Below are 27,391 nucleotides of genomic sequence, written 5' to 3' on the forward strand. Positions count from 1 at the left end.
CTATTGAATCTTTATAGCTTCTCATATTAACATTAAATTATTCAAAATTATCATGGAATGTTTACACGTAGTGGAGTAGGAAATGGCAATCCACTCCAGTACTCTTGCCTGGAAAATCCCATGGACAGAGGAGCCTGGTGGACCACAGTCCATGGGTTGCAGAGTTAGTCAAAACTGAGGACATTTACATGTAGAAAGAGTATGATGTAGGAACATCTCAAAAGAAATGCATTTTGAAAATATCTTTGAGTTCTATAAACACATTACAGTGCTGAAGGAGAGAGTGCTTAACTCCATACTTATTTGAGTTGATAATGTTGCAGTAATTTTTTGTTTTATGGGATAGGTACTGCTGTGCAGCTCATCATATATGCACTTATCCATCCTCTTTATTCTTTCTCTTTTCTTTATATTTTTATTGAGCTAAGAAAATCAATCCTTCTTACCCAGAAGGCCCATTTCATACATGCCTGTGTGATGCCACAGAATTAAACCAAGTGATCTATTTTGACGGTTTAATCAATGGCATATATGTATGTGCCATTTTTTCTTTGTCATTAATCTGAGGGCCATAGCAGTTTAGATAACCACTGCATCATTATGTAGCAGATCCTGGTTGCAAAGAAATAGTGATATACTAAATGAAGGGTTGTGTTTTGGTTCAGAATTTCTCTTTTTACAAAAGTGAAGTTTTGAATAATGCAAATTGTATTTAAAATTATCTGTATGATGCTAAACAGTCTCCCATGCAGCAACATGAAGATATATAGTTTCCTGAATTTATAATGTCATGAGCATATCCACTTATGGTTTAAGAGTGTATTATATCTTCATAAACTTCCTTTGTACTCTCCCAGTAAGAGATTTTTAAGTACCTGATAAAATAAACACATCCTAAACAAGTGACTTAAACATTCAGGCTTCAGATATAACATATTTTTCTACTGAAGTAAAGCATGTTTTCTAAATCCTAAAAAAACTTACATTGTGTTTGTATATTTAAAACATTTTAGCCTTGAAGTTTATCGATTGAGCTGATCTAGCCTATCACTTCTTCCCCCCCAAATTATAATCTGATTGTTAGCTTGTCATTTACCTTCTTTACAAGAAAGGGAGCCATTTTTTATGATTTCCAATCTCTTTGCTATTTACCAGTTTCTTATAAATCTCTGACTTTAGAAATCGAGGAAAAGAATCCTTGGCCATCAGACTATAGATTAACTTCTGAGCTTCATCAAAACATTTGAGAGTTGGTTCTGCAATATTCTTTGAGATGAGGTCCCTGGTACTGAAGTCAATGTTAATCTGTGGAAATAAATTGCATCACATTAGACTAGTTTCACAAAGACTGCATGGTCTATACAGATGGGAGATCCACATATGATCTGAATTTTTTTAAGCATCAAGTTAATCTTATGCAAAACAACAGAAAGGTCACATGTTCATTTTCTGAAATGCAGAACACATGCCTGGTTTAATTACTTTACCTAGGTTGAGAGGGTTGGCATTGACAGCAAACAGAGGTCAAACCTTATTTTGAGATTATAAAAAATGACAAAGGAGATGCATATAAGATTTTTTATGACTTCACATTCTTTTTGCTTACCATCTTTTATTTCTTTCTAGTACTTTGGCCTTAATACCTGAAATGTTCTTCTATAGGCAGAGCAGTAATTAGAATTTACTAAACTGGCCTTCACCAGCACATTCCCATTCTCCATAGCTCCTGGTGTTGTTTCTCATAATGTTGCTTTTCATCCTAAATTGTGTTTTTTTTTTTTGTTTGCCAAAATGGACCAACTCACACTCTACCCCTGTTCACAGAACACCACACCTCCCATGGGATGTACACACACGCGTGCAGATGTGCATATGTACATTCTTGCCCCCTTAGCACTACCGCAAGTAAGCATTCTCAGCAAGGTCTAATAGAGATCTATGATACTGCAACACGACACACCTGCAAATACACAAATGCCCCAAACCTCATGGAAATTCTTGTCCAGTTCTACCCATTTCCAGGATGCTTTCTGAGAAGCAGAAAATTTCTATTCCAAGTTTTTTCACTTAAACTGAAAATATTCGTGAATTATCAAAGAGAGGTGAATCTTAAAACTCAAAGCTCACCAAAGGCAGGTGCTGCTACTGCTATAATAGGCAGTCAAAATTATTTGTTGCATAGAATTATGTCTCTTGGCAAAATGAGGGAGACTGTAAAATGCTAAAAATTGGGGGTCTGGTGAAAAACTATAAATGACAATTTATGTTCATTGCAGTTAAAAGATAGGCAGACAGACCTTCAATCAAATGTCTTAGCTACTTACTTGCTGTTCACATGAGTAAAGCAAGTTTTACAGTTTCCTTCAACTTTCTATTTCCATAGTGTAAAAAAGGATAATGATAACGTCTTAAAGTCTTTTAAGGGCTAAATGAGATAAGTAATATCAAATTATTTCAATATTATTATTCTAGTAAAAAGAAAAAAGAAAAAAATATATTTTGAAAAGAATCATCAAAGGCTGCTATTTGCTCACTGATATTTTCTTTCTTAGGGATTTCAGCTACTTGGGGATTCAGATTACACCTTGTTTTTATTTCTTTGATCATCCTCTCAGTTCCTTCATCAAAGTTCCAGATGAAATTCTGCAAAGTCCTCCAAGGCTTCAAAATCTATAATCAGTTTCTGCTTCTTTACACAGAAAGATGGTGTGGAGTAGTAGTAAGATTATAGGATAGTTTTCCAATCTGTACTCTGATGCTTATGACCTTAGTGACCTGGGTTACCAAGCTATTTTTCATCTTTAAGCCCAGTCATTCTTGATAGAGTTGTTACAAAAATTAAAATGAGATGATCCATATAATCATTGATTACAAGATGCTTTCTATATTTGGAGAAAGTACTATGTATTTTCTCTACAGTGTTATTTTAGATTTACACTTAAAGAATGAGAAGGAACCAGTTCTCTAAGAATCTGAGGAAGAAGGTTTCTGGCCAAAAAAAAAAAAAAAATTCAGAGTCCCCAAGGCAAGATCAAATCGGTGATGTTCTGAAGAGCCTCTGTGTTTGTGTGGTGGGGGTGCAGCGGGTGATAAAGTTCCTGTGGGGAGATTGGCAGAGGAGGTACAGGTCAAGTCTTGTAGGATTTATCTGCTGTGGTAAAGGGTTCCTATCTTTCTACTAGAAGCAGTGGGAAGACACTGAAGGGTTTTTGAACAGGGAGATGACATGATATCATGCTATGAATCCGGTATAGTTCCTGATTTCCGTAGTGAGAATAAAGAGTAGTGGGTATTATCAAGATTCTGTAGGAGTTTCTCAACATATAGTGGAATCTTTTTCATATCCTATCTTGTGTTGCTAGGGTATGAGAATATAGATTGCCCATTTCCTCTTTAAATGCACTGTTAATTCTTCAATGGTGTCATCTGCAATTTGTTTAACTTTATATCCCCCATAATGGTAAATATCCCAAGATAACTCCTTTAGGCATTCATTCATTGGCTGAGTTTTCACTGATAGCAGGGACAGTGTGTGCAGAGTGCTGCCTTGTTATTTCATTCAGAACGGAATGCCTGCAATAGCTCCTTATTCCCTATTTAAAATGCCCAAAGCCCTGAGCTTGGCATTCATGACCAATACAATATGGTCCAAACCTATATACTTTTTCTCCTCTCTGTGTGACCTGTGTCACCACCAAGGTAGACTCTTACCCTCAAATTTCTTATATTTTGTTGCTGTTGTTGTTCAGTCGCTAAGTAGTATCTGAATCCTTGTAACTCCCTGGACTGCAGTATTCCAGGCTTCTCTGTCTTCTACTATCTCCCAGAATTTGCTCAAATTCATGTACATTATTACCAATGAATATTTTCCCTGACCATCCCAGGCTAGCTGAAACCCACTCCTCATCTAAGTCTTTCACAGTCTTTTATGTCCTTAAAGTGAAAGTTACTCTGTTGTGTCCGACTCTTTGTGACCCCGTGGACTGTCACCTCTGTCCATGGAATTCTCCAGGCAAGAATACTGGAGTGGATAGCCATTCTCTTCTCCAGGGGATCTTCCCAACTGAGGGATGGAATCTGTGTTTCCTGCACTGGAAGAAGACTCTATCATCTGAGCTACCAGGGAAGCTCTTATGTCCTTAAAGTGAAAAAGTGAAGTCACTCAGTGGTGTCCGACTCTTTGAGACCCTGTGGACTGAAGCCTACCAGGCTCCTCCGTCCATGGGATTTTCCAGGCAAGAGTACTGGAGTGGATTGCCATTTCCTTCTCCAGGGGATCTTTCTGACCCAGGAATTGAACCCAGGTCCCCTGCATACAAGCAGACGCTTTTACTGTCTGAGCCACCAGGGAAGTCCTTAAAGTTACATTCAAATAACATCTACCTTGTAAGGTTCACCTTTTCTGACCTGTGAAGGGACTTTGTGTTACTTACATTATATTTACATTTTGCCTATCCCTCACTATGCCTTGCACAGTGTAAGGATTCAATACATGTGTGTTGTGTAAATAAAGTGAAAAAGGCTTCTACATTTGTTAAAAATCACGGTAGCATTTTAAGCAGAAATATTCATTTCAATATATCACTGATAATTAATATTATTTGTCCAAATATACTAAGTTTGTACGTCTGACTTGCCCTTCTCACTTTTCTGATTTGCCTGTTTTCCTACCAATAAGCTGCCAACATCAGTTATAGATATCTAAGTGATGAGCAGAGACACTGTTCCCAGGAGATAATCAGTAATCTTAGGAAGATGTGTCTTGGCAATTCATTTTAATGTCAGTGACAAAATATCACACCCACATGTTTTTATAAATGTCATTATTTTTCTCCAAGTTGTTCAAGCTGGAAACTTAAGAATCATCTCTGACAAATCTTTTTTCCCTCTGATCTCTCTATTTCTCTATCTATCTATATATAGAACTTTCCTAATTCACCTTTTCTTTGTAATTTCACAATGCTCTTTTTATTTATCACTCCTTCAGTTCAGTCCTCAGTCGTGTCCAACTCTTTGCGACCCCATGGACTGCAGCACCCCAGGCTTCCCTGTCCTTCACCAACTCCCAGAGCTCGCTCAAACTCATGTCCATAGTGTCGGTGATGCCATCTAACCGTCTCATCCTCTGTCATCCCCTTCTCCTCCTGCCTTCAGTCTTTCCCAGCATCAGGGGCTTTTCAAATGAGTCAGTTCTTCACATCAGGTGGCCAAAGTATTGGAGCTTCAGCTTCAGCATCAGTCCTTCCAATCAATATTTAGGGTTGATTTCCTTTAGGATTGACTTGGTTGGATCTCCTTGCAGTCCAAGGGACTCTCAAGAGTCTTCTCCAATACCACAGTTCAAAAGCATCAATTCTTTGGTGCTCAGCTTTCTTTATATTTCAACTCGCACATCCATACGTGACTACTGGAAAAACCATAGTTTTAACTAGACGGACCTTTCCTGGCAAAGTAATGTCTCTGCTTTTTAATATGCTGTCTAGGTTAGTCATAGCTTTTCTTCCAAGTAGCAAACATCTTTTAATTTCATGGTTGCAGTCACCATCTGCAGTGATTTTGGAGCCCAAGAAAATAAAGTCTGTCACTGTTTCCCTTGTTTCCCCATCTATTTGCCATGACGTGATGGGACTGGATGCATGATCTTAGTTTTTTGAATGCTGAGTTTTAAGCCAACTTTTTCACTCTCCTCTTTCACCTTCATCAAGAGGCTTTTTAGTTCTTCTTCACTTTCTTCCATAAGGGTGGTGTCATCTGCATATCTGAGGTTATTGATTTTTCTCCTGGAAATCTTGATTCCAGCTTGTGCTTCTTCCAGCCCAGCATTTCTCATGATGTACTCTGCATAGAAGTTAAATAAGCAGGGTGACAATATTCAGCCTTGACGTACTCCTTTTCCTATTTGGAACCAGTCTGTTGTTCCATGTCCAATTCTAACTGTTGCTTCCTGACCTGCATACAAATTTCTCAAGAGGCAGGTCAGGTTGTCTGGTATTCCCATCTCTTTTAGAATTTTCCAGAGTTTATTGTGATCCACACAGTCAAAGGCTTTGGCATAGTCAATAAAGCAGAAATAGATGTTTTTCTGGAACTCTCTTGCTTTTTCGATAATCCAGCGGATGTTGGCAATTTGGTCTCTGGTTCCTCTGCCTTTTCTAAAACCAGCTTGAACAACTGGAAGTTCACAGTTCACATATTGCTGAAGCCTGGCTTGGAGAATTTTGAGCATTACTTTACTAGCATGTGAGATGAGTGCAATTGTCTGATAGTTTGAACATTCTTTGGCATTGCCTTTCTTTGGGATTGGAATGAAAACTGACCTTTTCCAGTCCTGTGGCCACGGCTGAGTTTTCCAAATTTGCTGGCATATTGAGTGCAGCACTTTCACATCATCTTTCAATTTCACCAAAACATCACTTTCATTGTATGAATGTTCAATCGACAACCATTAGTTTCTATAATATAAAATTTAAACATCTTACCCTTGCATTTGAGCTTCCTCATACCTGGGCTTCAAATGTTGTTTTGAAACTACCTCCTACTTATCTTTGGTGACATCCAGAGATGAACAGAAGTTCATCTACTTTCTGTTCCCAGAGTGAATTTTCTTTCTAAAGCTCTTGTTTATGCTGCTTTACCATCTAAAGTCCCTCTCTCCTCCACAACTTTATTCTGTACAGATTATCCTCAACCCTTTATGATTTAGCTAAAGTTGAATATCCTCCAAGAACCCTTCCTTGATTACAGAAAGAGTGTCACTATGATTTCCTTATCATCATACATTATTTTGATTTAAAAATCCTAAGAAATTTGATTTCTTGCTTAAACAGGTTTGGACACAGTGGCTTCTGTCAATATTAAGTATTCAGTCTGATAATCAGAGGAGAAAATTTGTCACTATAAAGGGAATTCAGTAGTTTGTGGCATGGAATTAACCTGTCTTCTAGCTGCTATCTTTCCCTATTTCTTCCCTGATTCTTTTTTCTCTACCTGTCCCTCAACATATGAGCAGAGGAGTCAGACATCATCTAAGTTCCATGCCCAGTCTTCTCTCCTTGGATTATTTTCCTTGGTGACTTTGTCATCTCCTGTTTAAAAATATTTAAGCAATGACATTATCTCTAAAATAATCCTAAGGATATTTAAAGAAGATTACTTTAACTGTAAATAATAATAGTTAATATTCATCAAATATTACCACTGTTGTGCTGTCTTTATATGGCTACTGTATGTCACACACACATACCTATAAGATGGATAGTATTATTATCCCTATTTTTCTTTAATAAAAAAAGACCTCATCTGAAAAAGTGGTTGTTTTATAGTAAATTTCTATAATTTATTCATTTAAATTATTTCATTGAATGGTTACTTAGGAATTGTGCTAAGATCTGACCATATAAAAATAATTGAGAGTCAATCAAGAAGACAGATTTTGAGAAAATAATCCAAAGGAAAGAAGCTACCTTCTTAAAAAAAAAAAAGTCTTTCTAAAGGAAATGAGGTTGTAAATTGATCATCAAGGTATTATTATGAGTATAGAAGATTATGGAAGGCACTTGGCCATGGAGGGAAAACTGGAAAAAGCCCAGTAGGTTTTCAGAGTGAAAGGGGCAACAGCCTGAAAAGGCATGAAGGTCTATATCACATAGACTTTTATAGGTCTTCTTAAATAATTTTTAATTAACTTGAAAGCAACAAGAAGATTTTTAAGTAATGTAAACACATGTGCTTGAAAAAACATATTACTGGCTGCTATGTGATATAATGATTAGTTGTGGATAAAGGGCAGAAAAATTAGTAAGTTATACCAGAAATTCAGGTGGTTAGTCATGGAGGATTAGGCTGGGTCATTTCACAGAGAATGGAGGGAAATGTATAGATTTCAGAGATACTTAGAATGTAGAGTAGATGAAGCCTGCAACTGAATATTTATGAACTGGGATAAGCAACAACATTTTTTGGAATGACTGGATTTTAGAAATATTCTGAAGAATGAGACGACAAAGTGTCAATGGATTGGATATGGCGCTGAAGAGAAGAACCAAGGAGGAGTATCAATTATTCAGCCAGAGCAAAAAGAATGGAATTGCCATTCACTGAGACAGAGAGACTCAGAGAAAAGTTTGAGGAGAAAATAAGGACTCAGATTTGTAGTGAAGTGTGAGATGCCCTTTTAGAGCCAGAGACTGGAAGAAATCCCCTGGGGAGTAAATGCAGGCAGAAAACAGATGACAACCACCTCCCCTCAAGATAGTATGTGCTGGGCTATAGGTAGGAACAGTATAAGAAATTGGCGAAGAATTGTCAGTAAGAGAGGAAGAAATTAAGTACAGGAAGCCAACTGAAGTTAATATTTCAGTTAAGAGGGTGATATGTGTCATTAAATGGTCCCAAGGAGTCGGTCTGAATAAGGTTTGAGTGCAGTCTACCCACAGCGCCCTGTCTTTTCTTCTTGAGTCCCCTGAAATTTTAGTATCAAGACAAAAGTGAAAATATTCAGCCTAGCATATATTTTGATACATACATTCCTTTAATATGATCACTTTGAGGCTCATGTCTGCCAACTGCATCTCCAATTGTGCACTCATCTCGTTTGATTTTTGGCAAAGTTGTATCAATTTCCATCTCAAAAAGTAAGCACAGAGGAGATATTGAGATTGGAGTAGATTGAAAGCAGGCACCCTGACAGGAGGTAACCCTCTAGAGATGCAGGCCTCCCAACTGTGTGGACCTGAGGCCGTCCTGAGCTGCTTGGACCTTGGGGTGAAGCTTAGACTCAGCTGAGCAGCTCAGATTAGTAGGTCCAGAGCAGGGGCTGAATGGCATATCGATTGATGAAATAAAGAGAGGTATATCTATATTATTTACTCATGGGAATAGTCACTGCATTTTGTTTCTATGGATACACTCAAGTTTCAAGGATGCTGAGAAAGACATTTAATTTGCTTATTTTTCCAAAGGTCACGAATTATCTTAGCTCTCTGAGACTGCTGCACTGCCAATCTCAGAAAACAAGACATAGGCTTATGATTCTCACAGAATGACAGCTGAGATGTCATCGCAACTGTTTAGCGACTTTTAAATCCTGTCATTTTTGAAAAGGCCTTGACACAGCTGACATTGACAACAATCCATTGCATTAAAATGAGTGCCTCTGGTTTGCACTGTTGTTTAAAAAACAATTTTATTATAATGAGCTAGGGATCGTTTAATGCTCAGGTGATTTTGATAACTGCGTTATGCAAGCCAATTCCTCTTTTCTATGACAGCAGTTTTAACTTCTTTTGGCTTCCAACAAATTATTTTAGCAGGAAGAATGCATTTGAAACTGTACCTTTTGGCTTTCCTGTGACCCTAGACTGTGCTTTATATATTTTTACATAATTTGAATGAAAAGTTTTCAGTCGAGCTCTCGCATTCAAATGAGATTGCCTTTCCCTCATTTAGAATGTATAGTGTAGCAGGAGATGGTCATTATGCAAAGGGTGTGTGCATGCATATGGAAAGCGCCTTACTCAAATGGGGCAGGCAGCCTCCTCAACCTCATTCACAGCAGTGCTTAAAAATTACTATTCAAATTAAAGTTGCCTATAATCATGTTTTTGGCTACATAATTCTGTTTAATCACCGTTAACACCTCTAGTATTACTTCGTTTTTGGCATCATTAAAGGCACATGAATATCCTGAGGTATAGTCTCAAGGGTTACTATGAAAGTTGAGAATAGCCAAGTTTATAACATCAAGAGGGAATCCATTCTGCACACGAGTGTATCCTTTGTCACAGTTGGTTTTAAGGACAGAAATAAATGACATGAGTTGGGAGGCAGCACTGACACCTTAAATTGGACAAGAGAAATGAAAAAAAAAAAAAAATCAAACGTATGCAATCAATGTATAAAAGCTTGAGGAATACGGATTGCTAAAAATAGATGTACGCAGCAAGTGCTATCTGGAGCAGGCGACAGAGAATAAGATGGACAGGTTTCCGTGAGGAACCCCGACATGCTAATCCAAGATTAAGTGGGACAGGGATATGTGCAAATTCAAAGAGTGTTTTGTTTTAGAGTTGAAAGGCAGTAGTCATTTTTTCAGAGGGCCAAAATGATACCACAGGCTATTAAATGAGATGCTCCTGAGACTTTTTTTTTGCTTTACAGTTTAAGAAGTTATACAAAATAGAGAGAATATGAGAAGAGAAATACAGCTTCTGACAGAAAGGAAGATAGACTCTATGTGACGAGATAGTTTTCTGCTTTCACCTTTAGTGTAAACATCAAGGTTCCCAGGCTGTGTCATGAACATTTAAAATAAGTAGAACATTTAAAATAAGATCTAGAGGAAGGAAATTAAAATGTAAAAGCAAGGGCAGAAGACCTCTCTCCTTATGATCTGTGAATCTTAGTGACTGCAGGACTCATCATTTTTCTGTCCAAGCCTCAGTTCATTTTTCACCTGTACAAGGTGGATGATTGTAGTACCTAAGACAGAGTGCTTGTGATCGAGTCAGATAGTCCACATAAAAGCCCTGGGCGAGTGTGCGGCTTAGAGTTTCTTTATCTCTGCTTTTCTTCCTTTCTTCCTCCTCCTCCCCGTCCTCTTCTTTCTTTTTCTCTGTCTCTCTCTGTCACTCTCTCTCTTCCTTTTTAAGAGATCCCTTGAGTTGAAGAGGAAATAAACAAAGATGCAGAAATCACTAGGATTCAGAACATGCTCTTGGCTCCACTTCTGCTTGGAGGCACCCAGAACTAGGCTTCTTCCTCTACTGGGCCAGCCTTCTAGGCACCAGCTGGTGCCCTGCTAGACTCTTCTTCCGTTTCCTCTCCTATCATCCTTCCATCCTTCCATGTTGTCTTATTTCCTTCTGTATTCACATCTCTAATCAAAGCTCACTAATTACTTCCTTTGAGACACGTTTCCCGATCCCTTAGAGTTGGACTTTTCCAGTTACAGTGACCACATCACATGTATTTCCCTATCACAACATCCCTGAAAGTTTATTCTAATTTTTTTTTTTTAAACTAGAGTCTTCCCACCAATATGGTTAGCTTGATTTATTCAGAGACTCGGCCTTTTTTCATAGCTGCATCAGCATGGTGCTTGGTATGTAACAGACCACTAACTATTGATTAGTGTACAAAAACTTAGGAAATTAATAAATAAGCAAATATTATATCTGGCGGTGATTCTATAGTTCGGGGGCACTGTTGACAAGCAGCAACTTGTGGGTCAGGACCAAGACTCAACATAGCATCAGCTCATTGTGGAAGTAACACTTAAAAATGCAAAGAGAAAAGTGTTACTTGCCTGGTCGTGCCGAGCTCTTTGCGACCCCACGGACTGTAACTCACCAGGCTCCTCTGTTCATGGGATTTTCTGGGCAAGAATGCTAGAGTGGGTTGCCTTTCCCTTCTCCAAGAGATCCTCCCAACCCAGGGATTGAACCCAGGTTTCCCACATTGCAGGCAGATTCTTTACCGTTTTGAGAAAATAGGAATATAAAATGGAGGATACAAAACTGGCATTTTGAGAATATCAAGAAATGCCTATAGTGCCATGGGTTTCTCTCTGCCAAGAATTCAGAGGTCTATCTTTTCCCTCAGGATTATAAAACTAACCTTATTTTTGTGTGTGTGGGGTGTACCGTGTGGCTTGTGGGATTTTAGTTCCCTGATCAGAGCTCCAACCCCAAGCCCTCGGCAGTGAGAGTGCAGAGTCCTAACCACTGGACCGCCAAGGAATCCTCAAAATTAATCTTATTTAAAATAAAGGCATGGTTTCTCTGGTGGCTCGGAGGTAAATAATCCTCCTGCCAATGCAGGAGACAGGTTTGATTCATGATCTGGGGAGATTCTTCATGCCTCAGAGAAACTAAGCCCTTGCACAACAAGTACTGAAACCCACGTGACATCCAGCCTGTGCTCTGCAGCAAGAGAAGCCACCACAGTGAGAAGCCCACACACCACAACCAGAGAGCAATCCCCATCACGCCAAAACTAGACAAGAGCCTGTACAGAAGTGAAGACCCAGCATAGCCAAAAATAAATGAAGAAGGCCTTATCTCAATATCCTTCCTCAGTACTATTCAATCATTATCAACTTTTAGATATAATACAAGGACTTCCCTGACCATTTAGAACCTTTATAACAATGTCCCTTCAGAACCAGACATGGAACAATGCACTGGTTCAAAATTGGGAAAGGAGTACATCAAGGCTTTATACTGTCACCCTGCTTATTTAACTTATGTGCAGAGCATATCATGCGAAATGCCAGACTGGATGAAGCACAAACTGGAATCAAGATTGCTGGGAGAACTATCAATAACCTCAGATATGCAGATGATACCACCCTTATGGCAGAAAGTGAAGAGGAACTGAAGAGCCTCTTGATGAGCGTGAAAGAGGAGAGTGAAAAAGCTGGCTTAAACTCAACATTCCAAAAATGAAGATCATGGCATCCAATCCCATCACTTCATGGCAAATAGAGAGAAACTGGAAACAATGACAGACTTTATTTTCTTGGGCTCCAAAACCACTGCAGATGGTGAATGCAGCCATAAAATTAAAAGACACTTGCTCCTTGGAAGAAAAGCTATAATAAACCTAGACAGCATATTAAAAAACAGAGACATCACTTTGCTGACAAAGGTCCATCTAGTCAAAGCTATGGTTTTTCCAGTAGTCACGTATGGATGAGAAAGTTAGACCATAAAGAAGACTGAGCACCAAAGAATTGATGCTTTCAAACTGTGGTGTTAGAGAAAACTCTTGAGAGTCCCTTAGACAGCAAGGAGATTAGACCAGTCAATCCTGAAAGACATCAACCCTGAATATTCATTGGAAGGACTGATGCTGAAGCTGAAGTTCCAATACTTGGGTCACCAATTGCGAAGAGGTGACTCATTGGAAAAGTCCCTGATGGTGGGAAAGATTGAAGACAGAAGGAGAAGGGAATGACAGAGAATGAGATGGTTGGATGGCATCACTGACTCAATGGACGTGAATTTTAGCAGACTCCAGGAGATAATGAAGGACAGGGAAGCCTGACATGCTGCAGTCCATTGGGTTGCAAAAACTGGGACACGACTGAGCAACTGAACAACAAAAACTTCCCTGGTGGTCCAGTGGTTAAGGCTCTACACGCCCAGTGCACAGGGCACAGATTTGATACCTGGTCAGGGAACTAAGATCCTGCATGCTGCATTGTGTGCCCCCCACCAAAAGAAACAGGAAAGAAAAATAAAAATCCTAAAAATAGATATAATGCAAACAATTTCATCTGTTTTAAAAATTTTTCCACTTAATCATTTGTTGCTTTGCTGTTTTTTCCTGGTTCTAGAAATCTAATTTTTTAACCCAACTAGACTGACTGTTTCTTTTGAGCCAAACCATAGTTTCAATTTATTCTATTTTCTTGCATTTCCTTATCAAGCTACCTCATTTCCACAACACATTGCATTGTACTTCTGTGTTTATTATGTGTTCTCTTGCTTAGACCCAACTTCCCTTCCATGGAAGGAATTTATCTTATGGTGGTTAATTGTAGGCACAGAATAAGCATTTATTGATATGAAATAAGAGTCACCAAATAACACTGTGCTACAATAAAAATTAAAAGCAAAACATCCAGACACAGATATTTTAAAAGTCTCCTGCATAACGCATTAAGATTCTTTTCCTTTATGATGATAGTTTTGTCTCTTTAATGGGTTATGATGTCTTCACAGTTAATAAATACATTTAAGAATTAAATTTTTTGTAATTTTTTTTTTTTACTTAAAAGACTGCCAATGTATTTGCTCCCAGATTGGTCATAATTTGAATTTGAATTTATATAATTTTTAAACATCACAGTGTGGTATAATTGGGAATATTTTCTAATCTCACAGAATGACAATCAACATAAACAGTTTTCTCTTTAATCACATATTTTCCATCTTGACCAATTTTCTTATTAATATAAGAGAGGATACAAACATAATTCATAAATGACAGAAATAAAACATAAATATTTAAAATATGTCAGTATCTTGGGTTTGCTGGATGGCTCATACTATTTTAATTTTTTTTAAGATTTACATTCTTCTGAAACCAAATATTGTTTGAAATTTTTAAAATATTATGAAATTAATGGTCCAAATTGAAGGAAGAATAAATACAATGTTAAGAATTTTTTTTTTTTCTTAGCCACATTCGAGTTCTTACTGTGTGCGGAGTAAGGACACTTTAAAATATATATTGCTTATCTAATAATTTTATCATTTTCAGACTACTTAGAAATATCTGACTCACACTTTTATTTCCCCTTGAATATCTTCTGAAAATATCTAGGTATAATCCATTCAGTTAGTAGATATTTCTACCTGAAACTCATGATTTGCTAATGTGTTTTTCTAATTTGTGTTCATACACACACACACACAAATGTATACATTTAGGGGCTTACTTGGTGGCTCAGACAATAAAGAATCTGCCTTTAGTGTAGGAGACCCAGGTTCAATCCCTGGGTCAGGAAGATCCCCCGGAGAAGGGAATGGCTACCCACTCCAGTATTCTTGCCTGGAGAATTCCATGGACAGAGAAGCCTGGCGGGCTATAGTTCCTGGGGTTGCAAAGAATCGGATACAACTGAGTGACTAACACTTTCACTTTCATGTATACATTTATCAAGTCATTCAAAGTGGCTTGTCCTCAGATGGTCTTAGAAGTTAGTTAATGTTTTGGGGTAGAGTCAGTAGCACTTATAGTGACTTGTGTAAAGAAAAAAAGGAATTAAAACTTCTTAAAGACTGTTCTGCCTGTTGCAAACCCTAGATATGCTATCTCATTCACCATTTTCATCTAACCTATATGACTGCTGTGTCCTTTTTCACAGCTACGTTTTTAGATGAGGAAAGTGAGGCTTAGAGGGATGAATAGGTCAACACAAGATTACAAGATTTGAGTCTGTGTCTCTAACCTTTAGATTTTCTACTACATCACACAATTAGTGTAGAAAACCAAAGAGATGATAAAACTCTGAGGGAGAGGGCATAAAGTTTCCTGCAATTATCATCTCTCATAGAGACCTGAAAGTTGTTTTTCTGTGCAGTTTTGCCTATTAGAATAGGAAATGAAGAACCATTAGTAACATCCATTTACAGACAGGGATTGTTAGTAAATGGTCTGATGGTAAACTGTCTAATTGCATCAATTAAAAATTATTGTCATGCTAGCAATTTTACAGATGAAGAAATAAAGACATGAAAAGTTGAAAAGAAAGTAAATGGGACTTAATAGACATCTGGATGATGTGACCTTGTCATTGTTCTCTATTTTAGGGTTTTCTACCAAGGAAATTGGTTATAATTTTGATTTCTTTATGCAAGACAGTTTTACAACTGTAATTGAATATTGAAAAATGAAGAATGCTTTCATATGAATCTCATTCTTGCATTAATTTTCTACTTATGAAAATGATATTTTCCAACCTCCATAAGCCTGTCCAGCCTTATCCCACTGCTTCTCATTAGTGATATCAAAATGCTTGTGATTTCTGGAAAACTCTAGGGAGTTCTGTACATTTATGCTGTACACTGTGCCCTCAGTCTGAAGTACTTTCTTCATTTGCTCTCTTGATAAATATGACATAGTTTTCATATGTGAACCAGCCTACAAATCCATCCTGTAAATCTCTGGATAGGCTTCATTGCTCTTCCGCACACTGCTAATAACAAGCTTTAAATGATTCAACTTATTTGTTGCCTATTGTGTATTTGACTGGTTTTATCACATGTCAATCTCCCCTTCTACTGTGTGACTTCATTGTGGGAACAGATTGTTCATTGTGGGAACAGACTCTCAAAAAATTTCCATTTAATGACTCATACTAATACTTGTATTATATAATATATAATTGATGGGCTATATAGCAAGATATGCTGAAGACTGAAATTGGTATGTAAGAGACAAATGCCCTTTAGTTAATTTGAATTGGAAATAATTAATGGCAAATAATAGGAAAGATGATGGCTGTTTCAACTGTATATATACACTTCATCTTCAATGAGAATTTTGTTATATCCAATAATAATATTTTTAGATGGTTTGAGACAATATAATCTGTGATTTGTAAAACAGCTATAAAATTAACTAGATGGACAAATTATAAAATAAGTATGAAAGCTTTGTATCCTAAAACAATAACTGTACTATTCTTTTAAATTATTACCATATTAATTTATTTTGGCAGGAAAGATTAGGAAAATAAAACTATTTTATCCAAATTGATAATTTATTATATAACTTTGAGTTCAGCTGTAATTAAAAGATTACATTTCTTTAGTATTAATGTAAGATTTTTCATATATAATATTTAAAAAACTTAAAATAATCATTAAGCAGACAGATTCATGAAGAAAAATAAATGTGGCTTTCAAACCAATAATAAATAGATTACCTTTAGAGTTGATTTCAAAGCCTTTTAGGGAATGACACATTAATCAACTTGACAAATCTTATACACTACATTTAAATTTTTCTGGACTCATTTATTGATTCTTAGATAGTGACTGGGAAATAAACGTTGAAATAGCTCCACAGGAGTTAAGTTACTTTTTCTTTCCCCCTTTGAATTCCACTCTAAGCTTCAGTGGTTCATATGTCAGCAAAATTTTACTATACCAACATATGCTTCAGTAATTAATGTCCATCTAAAACTTGAACTATTGATACAGCAACTTTATGCCATAGATTAAAAAAAAAAACTTTGCATATCATCTTTGCTGTCCTCTGTCCTCATTAGTACAATAACGTCTCATACCATGAATTTAAATTTTGAATTAGAACATAAAGTAGCTGTCACTTGGGAGGGTATCAGTATTTCAACTCTGTTAGGAGAGATGACGTAGGTGGTTTATGTTTGGTGCTAGTGGCTATAGATTCCCGTTTGCTGCTTAAGCATTAAAACTCTCTGCTTAGATGTTATAATCAGTGAGGGATTACAGCAGTTTTAAAATGTAAATAGTTTAAACTTTAAAGTTAAACATTAAGGGGATGCAGCAGAGATGATCATCATTTGGTTCTGGAAATTAAATCAATTATAAATGAGATGGTATACACATAAAACATTTTTGAGGGGCTCTTCTCAAAGTCCTTCCAGGTTTTCCTGTAAGGCCTTTTCTATTTTCCTGATCTTAATGCAGCACAGGTGGGATCTGACCACTTGAGACATACCCTGGCTCATTTTTACTGTTGTAGGACCAGGCCACCCGCACACCTGTGGCTTATTTTCACCACGGTGATCTGCCCATGCAGGATGGCTGTTTGCTCACTCCCTGTTCACTCCCTGCTCCTGGAGCAGTTCCTAGTTCCCTACAGCCCACTCACAGGATGGACCTTAGTCAGTAAACATCTGTATGTTTGCCCCTCAGGCCCAGATAATGACTGCTTTAATCTTTAGGACAGAATGACGCCCTTTGATAGTTGAATAAGGGAAGACCTCTGCCCCAAGAAGGTGCTCAGAGGGCCCTGACCCTCTGCTGGTTTCCCTGGTAACCCAAAAGCCAATCCGATGTCAGTCATTTCCCCATTAACTAGTAGCCTTCCCATTCCTCCGCATCCTCTGCAGTGAAGTCTGCCTCCATGTTCCTTCCACTGTCCACCCCAAACCATGGTGTGTGGCTCCAGGACCCTACTTCAGACGTGTATGCTCCCACGTTCACTGAACCATGGATGTCTCTGCAAGCCTGCGAGGTGCAGCCCAACAGCCATGAAGGAAATAAAGTCAAGCAACCCCCTCTTTGAGAAGGTAAGGCATTATTATATGCCGTGATGTGGGCCTCCAGAACATTAAATATTACGAATTTGGATTTTGAACTTAAAACAGTAGGTTTTAAGTTCATGTATGTATCTTTTTTTATTTTAAAAATTGTATTCAAGAGTTCTATTCCAAATTGACCCCTGTGCTTACAAAAGGAAAAATGAAACTGAATTTGAAATCCAGAAGCACGCCTAAGTAGGATTTCTGTAGAGCTGTTTAATTGGGAACATTAGACTGCTTTTTAAGAGCCTGCTTGTTGTGCTCAGAAAATAGAAACACTGAAGCACATAGAGAGTGCTAGAAACTATTTAGTGAATCAGTGCCAGAGGATCACTGTAAGGAACTTCTGTTCAAATTTACGGACATCTTCTGTTTGAAGACATGGTGACAATTTAATTTCCCTTGAGGTGGACTTAGTGTCCTTCAATTGGGAGCAGATGTGTTAGTGGATAAGTGGATAAATATTCACTGTTGTGGAATATTTCACTCACCTCTTTGGGGGCATCGGCTTCAATGAATTCAGAATAAATCATCCTGGCTTTGGAAGCAATTTTTTCTGCACTTTCTGTTTTCTTAAAGTCTTCACAGGCAAGCCAGAACTCAACATTTTCTTCACTAAACTCTGATTTTAGGAATGTTCGAAAAGCATCTAGACCAGCTATAAAATACATGAGGAAAACGTTTGTGCATCACACAGTGCAGTCATATGACCAATTGTATACATTGTTTAGTGAAAGCATTTGAGGATTCAGTGGCAAATATTTATCATCGCTCAAATATAGCATTTATACATTTTAGTTTTTAACTTTAGAAAGCTTGATTTTGGATCAGTAGTCATCGATGTAAAATATTCAATCTATTTTTCTAATATTAGCACTTTAAAAAAATTGAACAACAACCAGAAATGCTAGGATTCCTGTACGTTCCAGCTCTTCTCACTGTCTTATTTTCAGCCACATTTAAACATTTATTATTCTTGTTCATAAATGTTTAAGTTTCTGACCACCTGTTTAGACTCTTTTCTCTAGTTTCCTCATATAAAATGTGCCCCAGAATCTTCTTTGGCACACCTAGAACTCCTTTGAGAAGGCAATGTTTCTAAATCTTTTACAGCCAAGGATGGTTACGAGTGGGCCTCTACTGAGGTACCAGGTTAGAAAGATTATTATCAAATTCCTGCAGTTGCCTGAACTAAGCAGGCCTTTCAGTTTGTGTTAGTTTCAGTTGGTACCTTCCTATGGCAGTGTCTGCGCTTCAGTGAGACTGTGCGTCTTAGAGGAGGAATCACCCATTGGCACGTTTGTCCTTCAGAGGATTCGCCTTCCAATACATTGGTGGTTTTCTCCTACACCTGCCAAGGGGGCCCCTCAGCCTGGCTCAAAGCCACTCCTCCCTAACTATGTGCTAGAGGGCTGACTCTTCAGGTTGCAAAGTAAGGAGAAATTAACTACCAAAAAATAAGTATCAGAGAAACATGTATGGAAAGGGGCCTAAGTTAGTTGTTTGTTGGTTGCTGCAGGTTGGAAGGAAAGTGAAGGTTAGTATAGAAAAGGTCTTCATGGAACAAGGTGATTATCTAGAAGCCTGGATTAAAACTAAACATAACAATTTTATTTTTAATGATTCGAAGTAGAGTTGAAATAACAGGTCATTGCAAAAGATTATCAGATACCAATTAAAATTCTCAGTATAAATATTGCAGAGTGTGAAAGTTGTTAATATGTGAGCACTATAAAAATTCAATTGCACATGTCTTGTGTTTAGAAAATACATTAGAGAAGCTTCTGTGACACAAATTTGGTTTATAAAAATCCTCTTAGTAACACAATTAAAATTTTCCGTGAGTTTGGTCCAAACAGTGATGAATTTGAGAGGTCTAAATAGAATTTATACTAAAAAATCTATTTTATAAAATAAAGTATATACTTTAATAATACTGAAAGAATATTGCAGAAGCATGTCTGGCACTATTTTATATGTGTGTCATTAAGGCATATGAAAGTATTTTGCAATATGGGTTATCTAAATACATCCCAGAGAGATGGGAAGTTAGAGATCTAAAAAAAAATTATTATTCTCTCCCCTCCTGCCATATTCATGAAGAGAGACACTGAACTAACAGTCACTCCTCCTTTTTTCCTCCCATTGCTCTGTTTGGACACATAGGAACAGAATAAACAGGTAACATTGGGGCTAGTTATCTCTTCCTTGCATAGACAATCATTGAATCACTCATCTATTATATACATACAATTTGAAAGTTCACAGGTCGTCAAGTGACTTTAGAATGACCACAGCCACAGCCATATATTATCTGAGGGTCCCTCTGTGTGAGGGAATAGTTATGGGTAAGTGTGACGGGGGCTGAGGAGTGGAATATGTCAGGAGCAGGTGGCAGAAGCCACACTAATATCTCTGCTCAGTATGTGCAAGGCGTATCATCAAGTTACCAAACAAGCAGGTAATATGGTGGGTCATCTGTTTAAAGCATTGAAAAGCATGGGAGATATTTTTCTGGTTTTAGAAAAGCAAAATCCAAACAGCTTTGCTGATGAATCTATGACTTTTGTACTTTCTGTGGGCATAAGGTACAAAATGCCAGGATATCTGCAGGACGGTGCGTCTGCCTTCATCTATAACCTTCATGCCTCTGTCTGCACTACTGCGGAGGCCAATCCCCCACCTGCAGAGACACCTTCCCCAGGGTGTTAGCAAACCTGATCTGTCCCGCTTGTCATGTATTTAAGGAAAAAAGAAACATGCGCTTGAAACTTACAGAAATGAAATTCCGTATGGCTTTAATATATGTTCTTAGTTGGATTCTAGGGTTTTGACGGGTTATTTTATGTCTGTGCTTTGTGTGTGTGTGTAGTGTCTGACTCTTTGCGACCCCATGGACTGTAGCCTGCCAGGCTCCTCTGTCTATGGAATTTGTCATTTCTTACTCCAGGGGATCTTCCCTACCCAGGGATCGAACCTGAGACTCTTGTGTCTCCTGCATTGGCAGACAGATTCCTTACCACTGTGTCACCTGGGAAGCCCAAAGTATGTGTGCATGTGTGCTTGGTCATGTCAGACTCTGCAACCCCATGGACTGTAGCCCACCAGGATCTTCCGTCTATACTTTAGGAATTAGTTATTTAAGAATCATAAAATGATAGTGTAATTTCATCTAAATCAAATTGTTTTTACGAAAAAAAAAAAACCAAACAGCCATGAAGAACATATTCAGATTTATCATGTTTCAAGCATTTCTAATATTCTGATATTTACTTTATAAATTTAAAGTGGAAATGCCATTTGATTAGAACAAACACTACATTTATATATTTTCTATGTATGTCTCTTGTAGCATCATTTCTATCCTGTATGAGACAGAAATGCTGTAAAGCAGGTTTGTACAGCAAAAGCAGAATTCTAGATATCTTTGTATATGACTGTTTTATATTAAATTCTGGGATGTTTTATTTATAATTGACCAAACTCACTTTATTAAGCCATCATTTTAATTACAAGTATATATCCACAATGTACATATTTATATATATATACAAATATATTCAAATATATTTTTGTATTCTCTAAAGTAAGAATAACTTAGTTGGATTAAATACTTTATTTTAGCCTGAAGAAACAATCAATTTATTTAAATTTTCAACTTTTCAATAGTTTGTATGTTTTAATTTGCAACAATAATAGTCATGCTGCTGCTGCTGCTGCTAAGTCGCAAGAGTTGTGTCCGACTCTGTGCAGTCCACCAGGCCCTGCCGTCCCAGGGATCCTCCAAGCAAGAATACTGGAGTGGGTTTCCATTTCCTTCTCCAATGCATGAAAGTGAAAAGTGAAAGTGAAGTCGCTCAGTCGTGTCTGACTCTTAGCGACCCCATGGACTGCAGCCTACCAGGCTCCTCCGTCCATGGGATTTTCCAGGCAAGAATAATGAAGTGGGGTGCCATCGCCTTCTCTGAATAATAGTCATGATATATATCAAATGATAATGAGACTGGCTTCCCTGGTAGCTCAGCTGGTAAAGAATCTGCCTACAATGCAGCAGACCCTGATTCTACTCCTGCTTTGGGAAGATCCCCTGGAGAAGGGATAGGCTACCCACTCCAGTATTCTTGGGCTTCTGTGGTGGCTCAGATGGTAAAGAATCCACTTGCAATGTGGGAGACCTGGGTTCAATCCCTGGGTTGGGAAGATTCCCTGGAGAAGGGGATAGCTATGCACTCCAGTATTTGATATACATCAAATGATAATGAGACTAAGACAACTTTATCACTTCCTTTCTATTTGGAATTTTCTTGTTCTTTTAATGTCTGTAATTTCTATAATCTTCATTTATTTATTTATTTAAAAATTTTTAAATTTAAAATTATGTATTTTAATTGGAGGCTAATTACAATATTGTATTGGTTTTGCCATACCATTTAGACTCAATCTAATTCCATTTAAACTTTGGGCCTGTATAAGTTTATAAGACTTTGGGGAATCTTATACTTCACATATTGATCAAACTCATTGTTTATAACATGTCTACAACTTCCAGAATTTATTGATTTGATTTTAATCCTTGCATTTTTAGACCTGTTATCATTTGGATCTTACCTTGATTGGTTAAAAGTGTGTCCATATTTTCAGACCACGCCACTGTTTCTGTAGTTGGTGACCTGTGGAAACAACATCTACCCTTGACCATAGCATTGTGATCTTTTTCTCCTGTAATCTATAGTAATATTTGAGTTATGTGTATTTGTTGAATTATATCATTTAAATGAGCTTTGCATCACTAATTAAGCTACAAAAGGTGAACAAGGATATATAATATTTTCCACAGTGGACAGCAATAGCAAAGAAAGGGGAATGTGATTTGACACCAGCAAATTATTTACTGTTCTAACCAACAGTATTGATCATATTTGCAAATTCTTGGTTTCTAATGAAGGTACAAGAGAGGTTGCTCATTGCTCTGTGGAGCCTAGTGAATTTAATCTCAACTATATTAATTGTTAATTTACGTGGGTTACACTAGTCTGTTCCTGAAGAGTTATCACTATAGCAATAGTGATGAATGAACTATTTTCTAAGTTTCACAGTATACAAAATTGTCCATTTCATAATTATGCATCTTAAGTTTCTTTACAGTTTTAAAGATTTTTTAATGTGGGATGATCTTGAAAATGTTTATTTATAGTATTTTAAGGAGTCTTTACCCCATTTTGAGACAGCCTTCATTTCTCTTTAAAGGTATGCTTCCATCTGGGTTGATTTATTCAAATCTAGGTATCTGTCAGGACAGAGTAATATCTTTTCCAAAGCAGTCAAAAAATTTATTGACTTAAGTCTTCTGAAGAGGGTATACTTTGGGGGATGTGATGTAGAAATAATAAATCAAGTTTCCAATATAAACTTTCTGAGATGTAAACATATCATGCATTATTCCCCTTAATAAGCAAAGATCCTAATGAAATAAGCCCCCATCCATAGAAAACATCTGCTACCCAGAAGAAAAATCTTGGATGATGTAGCTGTGATGTGCAAATTACTTATTAGCTATGGAAAGGAATGATCTAATTGAAGGTTTCTATTAAAAAGATTGATAGTCGCACATCCAGTCATTCTTATAAAATTTATATTTGCATATCAAGGTGACTAATCTTAAATATGTGTGATGCAGTCCCTGTGGTTTTACATTTTATTACTTTGTGTGATTTGCCCCAGTTTGCATTGCTCTTCTCTCTCCTGCTGTTGTAGTTATATTCTCAGATGGTAATGTCTGTACTCAGAGGCCACACAGGGAGGCTGGGTGACAGGGAGCACAGGCTGATATCGCCCAGTACTTGGATTTCCTATCTGCCATTTCTTTTACTTTTTCCTCAATGACAGGCAACTGATTTTCCTTTCTCCCTTAATCTACTAAATCTTGGGGACACAGGGTTTCCTGTGAAGCCATTTTGAAATGGTTTTCTTTCATTCAAATGGGCATTTTCAGTTCTCATCTTTCGTAAATGGAGAAGGGGACCCTATATAAGATCTAATTTTACGTAGAAGAGCTTGTGTGCATTATAAAAACTATTGCTCTAAAATGATCATGTTATATTTCATATGAGTCCAACATTAGTTCTATCAAATTTTAGGAATTCTAGCAGTTCAGTTCATTCTGTCAGTCGCGTCCGACTTTTTGTGACCCCATGGACTGCAGCACGCTAGGCTTCCCTGGTGTTAAAATTATCATATGATCACTTAAAATGCACATGTTTAAAATGTTGTCTGTATTTGTAGATTGAAATTTGGTGGTTAACGTGGTACTCAAATTTCTCCTTAGTGCCTGTGGAATGTGTGTTAATGAAGAGGGCAGAAAGGAGATTTGATCTCCAGTCTGGCTGCAAAGTACATTCATTTTAAATAAGGAACAGTCATCAAAGAAAACCCTGAGAAGTAAACTCTAGGCAGAATCATTCAGGGATGAATATGTACTCCCCCATTTGTTTGTAAGTTGTACAATGACAGGAAAAAAATAGTATTGTCCAGCATGGAGAGCAGTGTGTCTGGTTCGAAAAATATGTCTTGGATGTATAAACAAATAATGACTGAATGGCCAAGCCCCAAACAGTGGCAGGCCTTAAAGCCTTCAGTAGAAGAAGTGCAGTGACTTTTAAGATGCTAGTAGATGGCAGTGATGAGAAGGTTAGTAAAGGTGTAGCTGAATTTTATTAGCTTCAAAGTGTGTTTTGGATGAGGAAAGAGAAGTGATGCAAAAGCTTCACTGGGCAGCAACAAACCAGGGACCTCTCTGTCAACCCCAAGTGAGTGAAACTATAGGGATGGACAACATCCATTTTGAAGTTATCAAAGCAAACCGTGTCCTTTAGGGAGAGCCAGAATTTGCTTAAGCCAAAAGCAAAAGGAATATTCAGTGAAGTGCTGGTTGGAATGTAAAAGAGTCTTTTTTAGAATGGAATTATTCAAATAAGTGTTAGCTATTCTTATTATCATCATAAAGGTAGGGAAACTGTAAAAACAGGAAAAAGAGAGCAAAGTCTTGGAGCTGGTGTAGAACCAAGAACAAAAGAAAATTCCTTATGTGTTGAATTAGAGAGATTATGCTAAAATATAGGTATTCTATAGGTATAGAATATTAGTGACAATAGAATTAGAGATACTAGGATGTTATAAAGGAAAGAAGTTGTCCTTCAGCTCTCTGAATAAATACCCGCTGCTGTGTGTGATTGTGCCTGGAATGCCCTCAGCTCACTATTTTCTAAGAGTTCAAATTTGACTTAAAGGTTCAGTTTCAAACCTGATAGAATAGAAGGGTTGGTTGTAAGGCAATGCTTTTCAGATTCATTATTTTAAGAAACAATGTTAATTTGCTGTCCAAATAAAAAATTGGGGGCTGATTATATGTAATTCTGTGGAAGAGTAATTTATTGCTATATGTGAATAAACTGAAAGACAATTTTTATAATAGCACGAAAATGCATAACAATGTACCAAATGCTTACAGTCTATATCATATTGTGCTAAACATGTCACATACTTTACCTTATTTAATCTTGAAAATGACAGTCTGTTTTAATTTCATGTTATCGATGAGTAAGAAGAAGGGATGTGAATAACTGGTGTAATATCACACATATATTAATGGGCAGTTAGAGTTCAAACACAGGTGTATTTTTGTGTTTCAAATACACAGACTCTTTTCACAATTCTTCTTGGCATAGATGAGTGAATATACATATGGTTATATACTTTGTTCACATTTTGGAACACATATAATATGTCAAATAAATTTTAGAGTGCTTTTCCTATAATAGGATTTATTACCTGTCACAGCAAATATTTTCTCTACATAGTTAAATTTTAATTTCTGCTCAGTAGAAAGTTTTTCAGAAGACAGTGATTCTTCAGTTTTGTATGCTGTCAAACCAAAATAAGACCTTTCTTATTTTAGATGTGACTGACACATAGGTTTTAAATTTTTAGAAATGTAACTATACAAATGTTAAGAAAAATCTATTGAATTAAAATTGGGAGATAAAGAGGGTGGCTGGCTTCAGAACATACTGACTGGGTAGAACTTACTTGACATGCGGTACCGTAAATAAATGGACATTGTACATTTCCCTCCCTCCCTCTTTCCTTTCTGACTCTCTTAGTTTTCTTTTTTTCTCTTTTATTTGTGTTTTAGTTGCAACTTTACAAAGCTTTTGTCCAGCTCTTCTCCTTTGTGTGTGTGCATATATTTCCTGTAAAATTGTGATGCATGGTCAGGGTAACTTGTGTGTGTGTATGACTTGCCATGAAAATTTCACTTGTGTATCTGGAACCAGAATCACACTTAGCATTTCATGGGGTTTGGGCTGATTTCCTTCCTTATGTGAGTGCCATTAAGGCCAGCAGTCCTCATATTACGCGTCCAGAGTAGAGTCAGGCCAGATGGGAACTGTGTGAAAGCTACCAGTTATCTTGCTAATGGTGCCCGTTAGAACCTGTTGTATTCCATTAAAAAAAAATGTGGGCTCCAGCAACTGAGCTGTCCACACTCAATTAGCAAGCGGGAGATTCACACAAGGAGCCGGGTGCTTCAGGAAATGACAGCTGCTGCCTTATCAACAGATATACCTGTGTTCAAGTTTCTCAGTCCATGTTGCAACAGCGAATAATTTTTGCTAGGATTGTGTATATCTTAGGTCTTTAACCTGAAGATCGAATAATTTGGGAGAGCCTCACATAAAGACAGTGGGTTTTCTCCACTTTCTAAGCTTGCCTTATCTTAGTAAATATAAAGAATTAACTGTAAACACATGCACTGTGGGCAGATTTTAGAAAAGAAGGGAAAATCAGTTGAGAAAGGAGAAAAAAGTATAAATCAGGAGGGAAGACAACAATTAACATATTTATAATAAATGAGAGAAACGCAACATCGAGACTCATGGAGACTCAAGTGTTTTCATTTGTACATCTGAGATAAAAAGAACTTTAAACAGCAACTCACTTCACCGGCATTTTTTGTTCCACTGTCTGAGTGTCACAGATGATGCCAAATTTCTCTTTCTGACTGATCTTCCAGCTGAAGGGAATGCGACAGCAGGAACAGTACAATTAGTATGCAAATAGCTATCCCCTGGGTCACAAACTGACATTCTTTAAATCAAGCTGTCCTCAGCTTTGTTTCATTTTGTTGTTAACTTTTCACTGGTCAGAACACTTAAACTTCTAAGTAACAAATAACTCTTTGAATAAATGTGGCATTTCCTCCAGTCTGTAGCATAATTGGAACAAATTCCATTTGGAAGTTTGGTTTCTAAAGTTCATATACATTCATTTCCAAGACAACTATTGTTCACATGAGGTTAAATCAACTCAGGAAAAAACATATAGACGACTTCACTTTCACTTTTCACTTTCATACATTGGAGAAGGAAAGGCAACCCACTCCAGTGTTCTTGCTTGGAGAATCCCAGGGATTGGGGAGCCTGGTGGGTTGCCCTCTATGGGATCCTACAGCCTCAGACACGACTGAAGCGATTTAGCAGCATAGTTGTGTATACCTTTAGGTCTTTAATCTGACTAAAAAGTCATTTTGTT

At 37.2% G+C, this 27,391-nt stretch overlaps 1 protein-coding gene across 1 annotated transcript; it reads right to left on the minus strand.

The window, feature by feature from the left end:
* Positions 1-1,101: 1,101 nt before the first annotated feature.
* RGS21 (regulator of G protein signaling 21) lies at positions 1,102-26,809 on the minus strand. The gene is made up of 4 exons (XM_055581844.1): positions 26,799-26,809; positions 22,409-22,485; positions 18,292-18,458; positions 1,102-1,305 (listed from the first exon to the last, which is right to left on the minus strand). Exons 1-4 carry the CDS (start codon positions 26,807-26,809, stop codon positions 1,102-1,104), a joined length of 459 nt encoding a protein of 152 aa, XP_055437819.1.
* Positions 26,810-27,391: the final 582 nt, after the last annotated feature.

This window comes from Bubalus kerabau, chromosome 5, assembly GCF_029407905.1.
Source record: "Bubalus kerabau isolate K-KA32 ecotype Philippines breed swamp buffalo chromosome 5, PCC_UOA_SB_1v2, whole genome shotgun sequence".
Classification (NCBI taxonomy): Eukaryota; Metazoa; Chordata; class Mammalia; order Artiodactyla; family Bovidae; genus Bubalus; species Bubalus kerabau.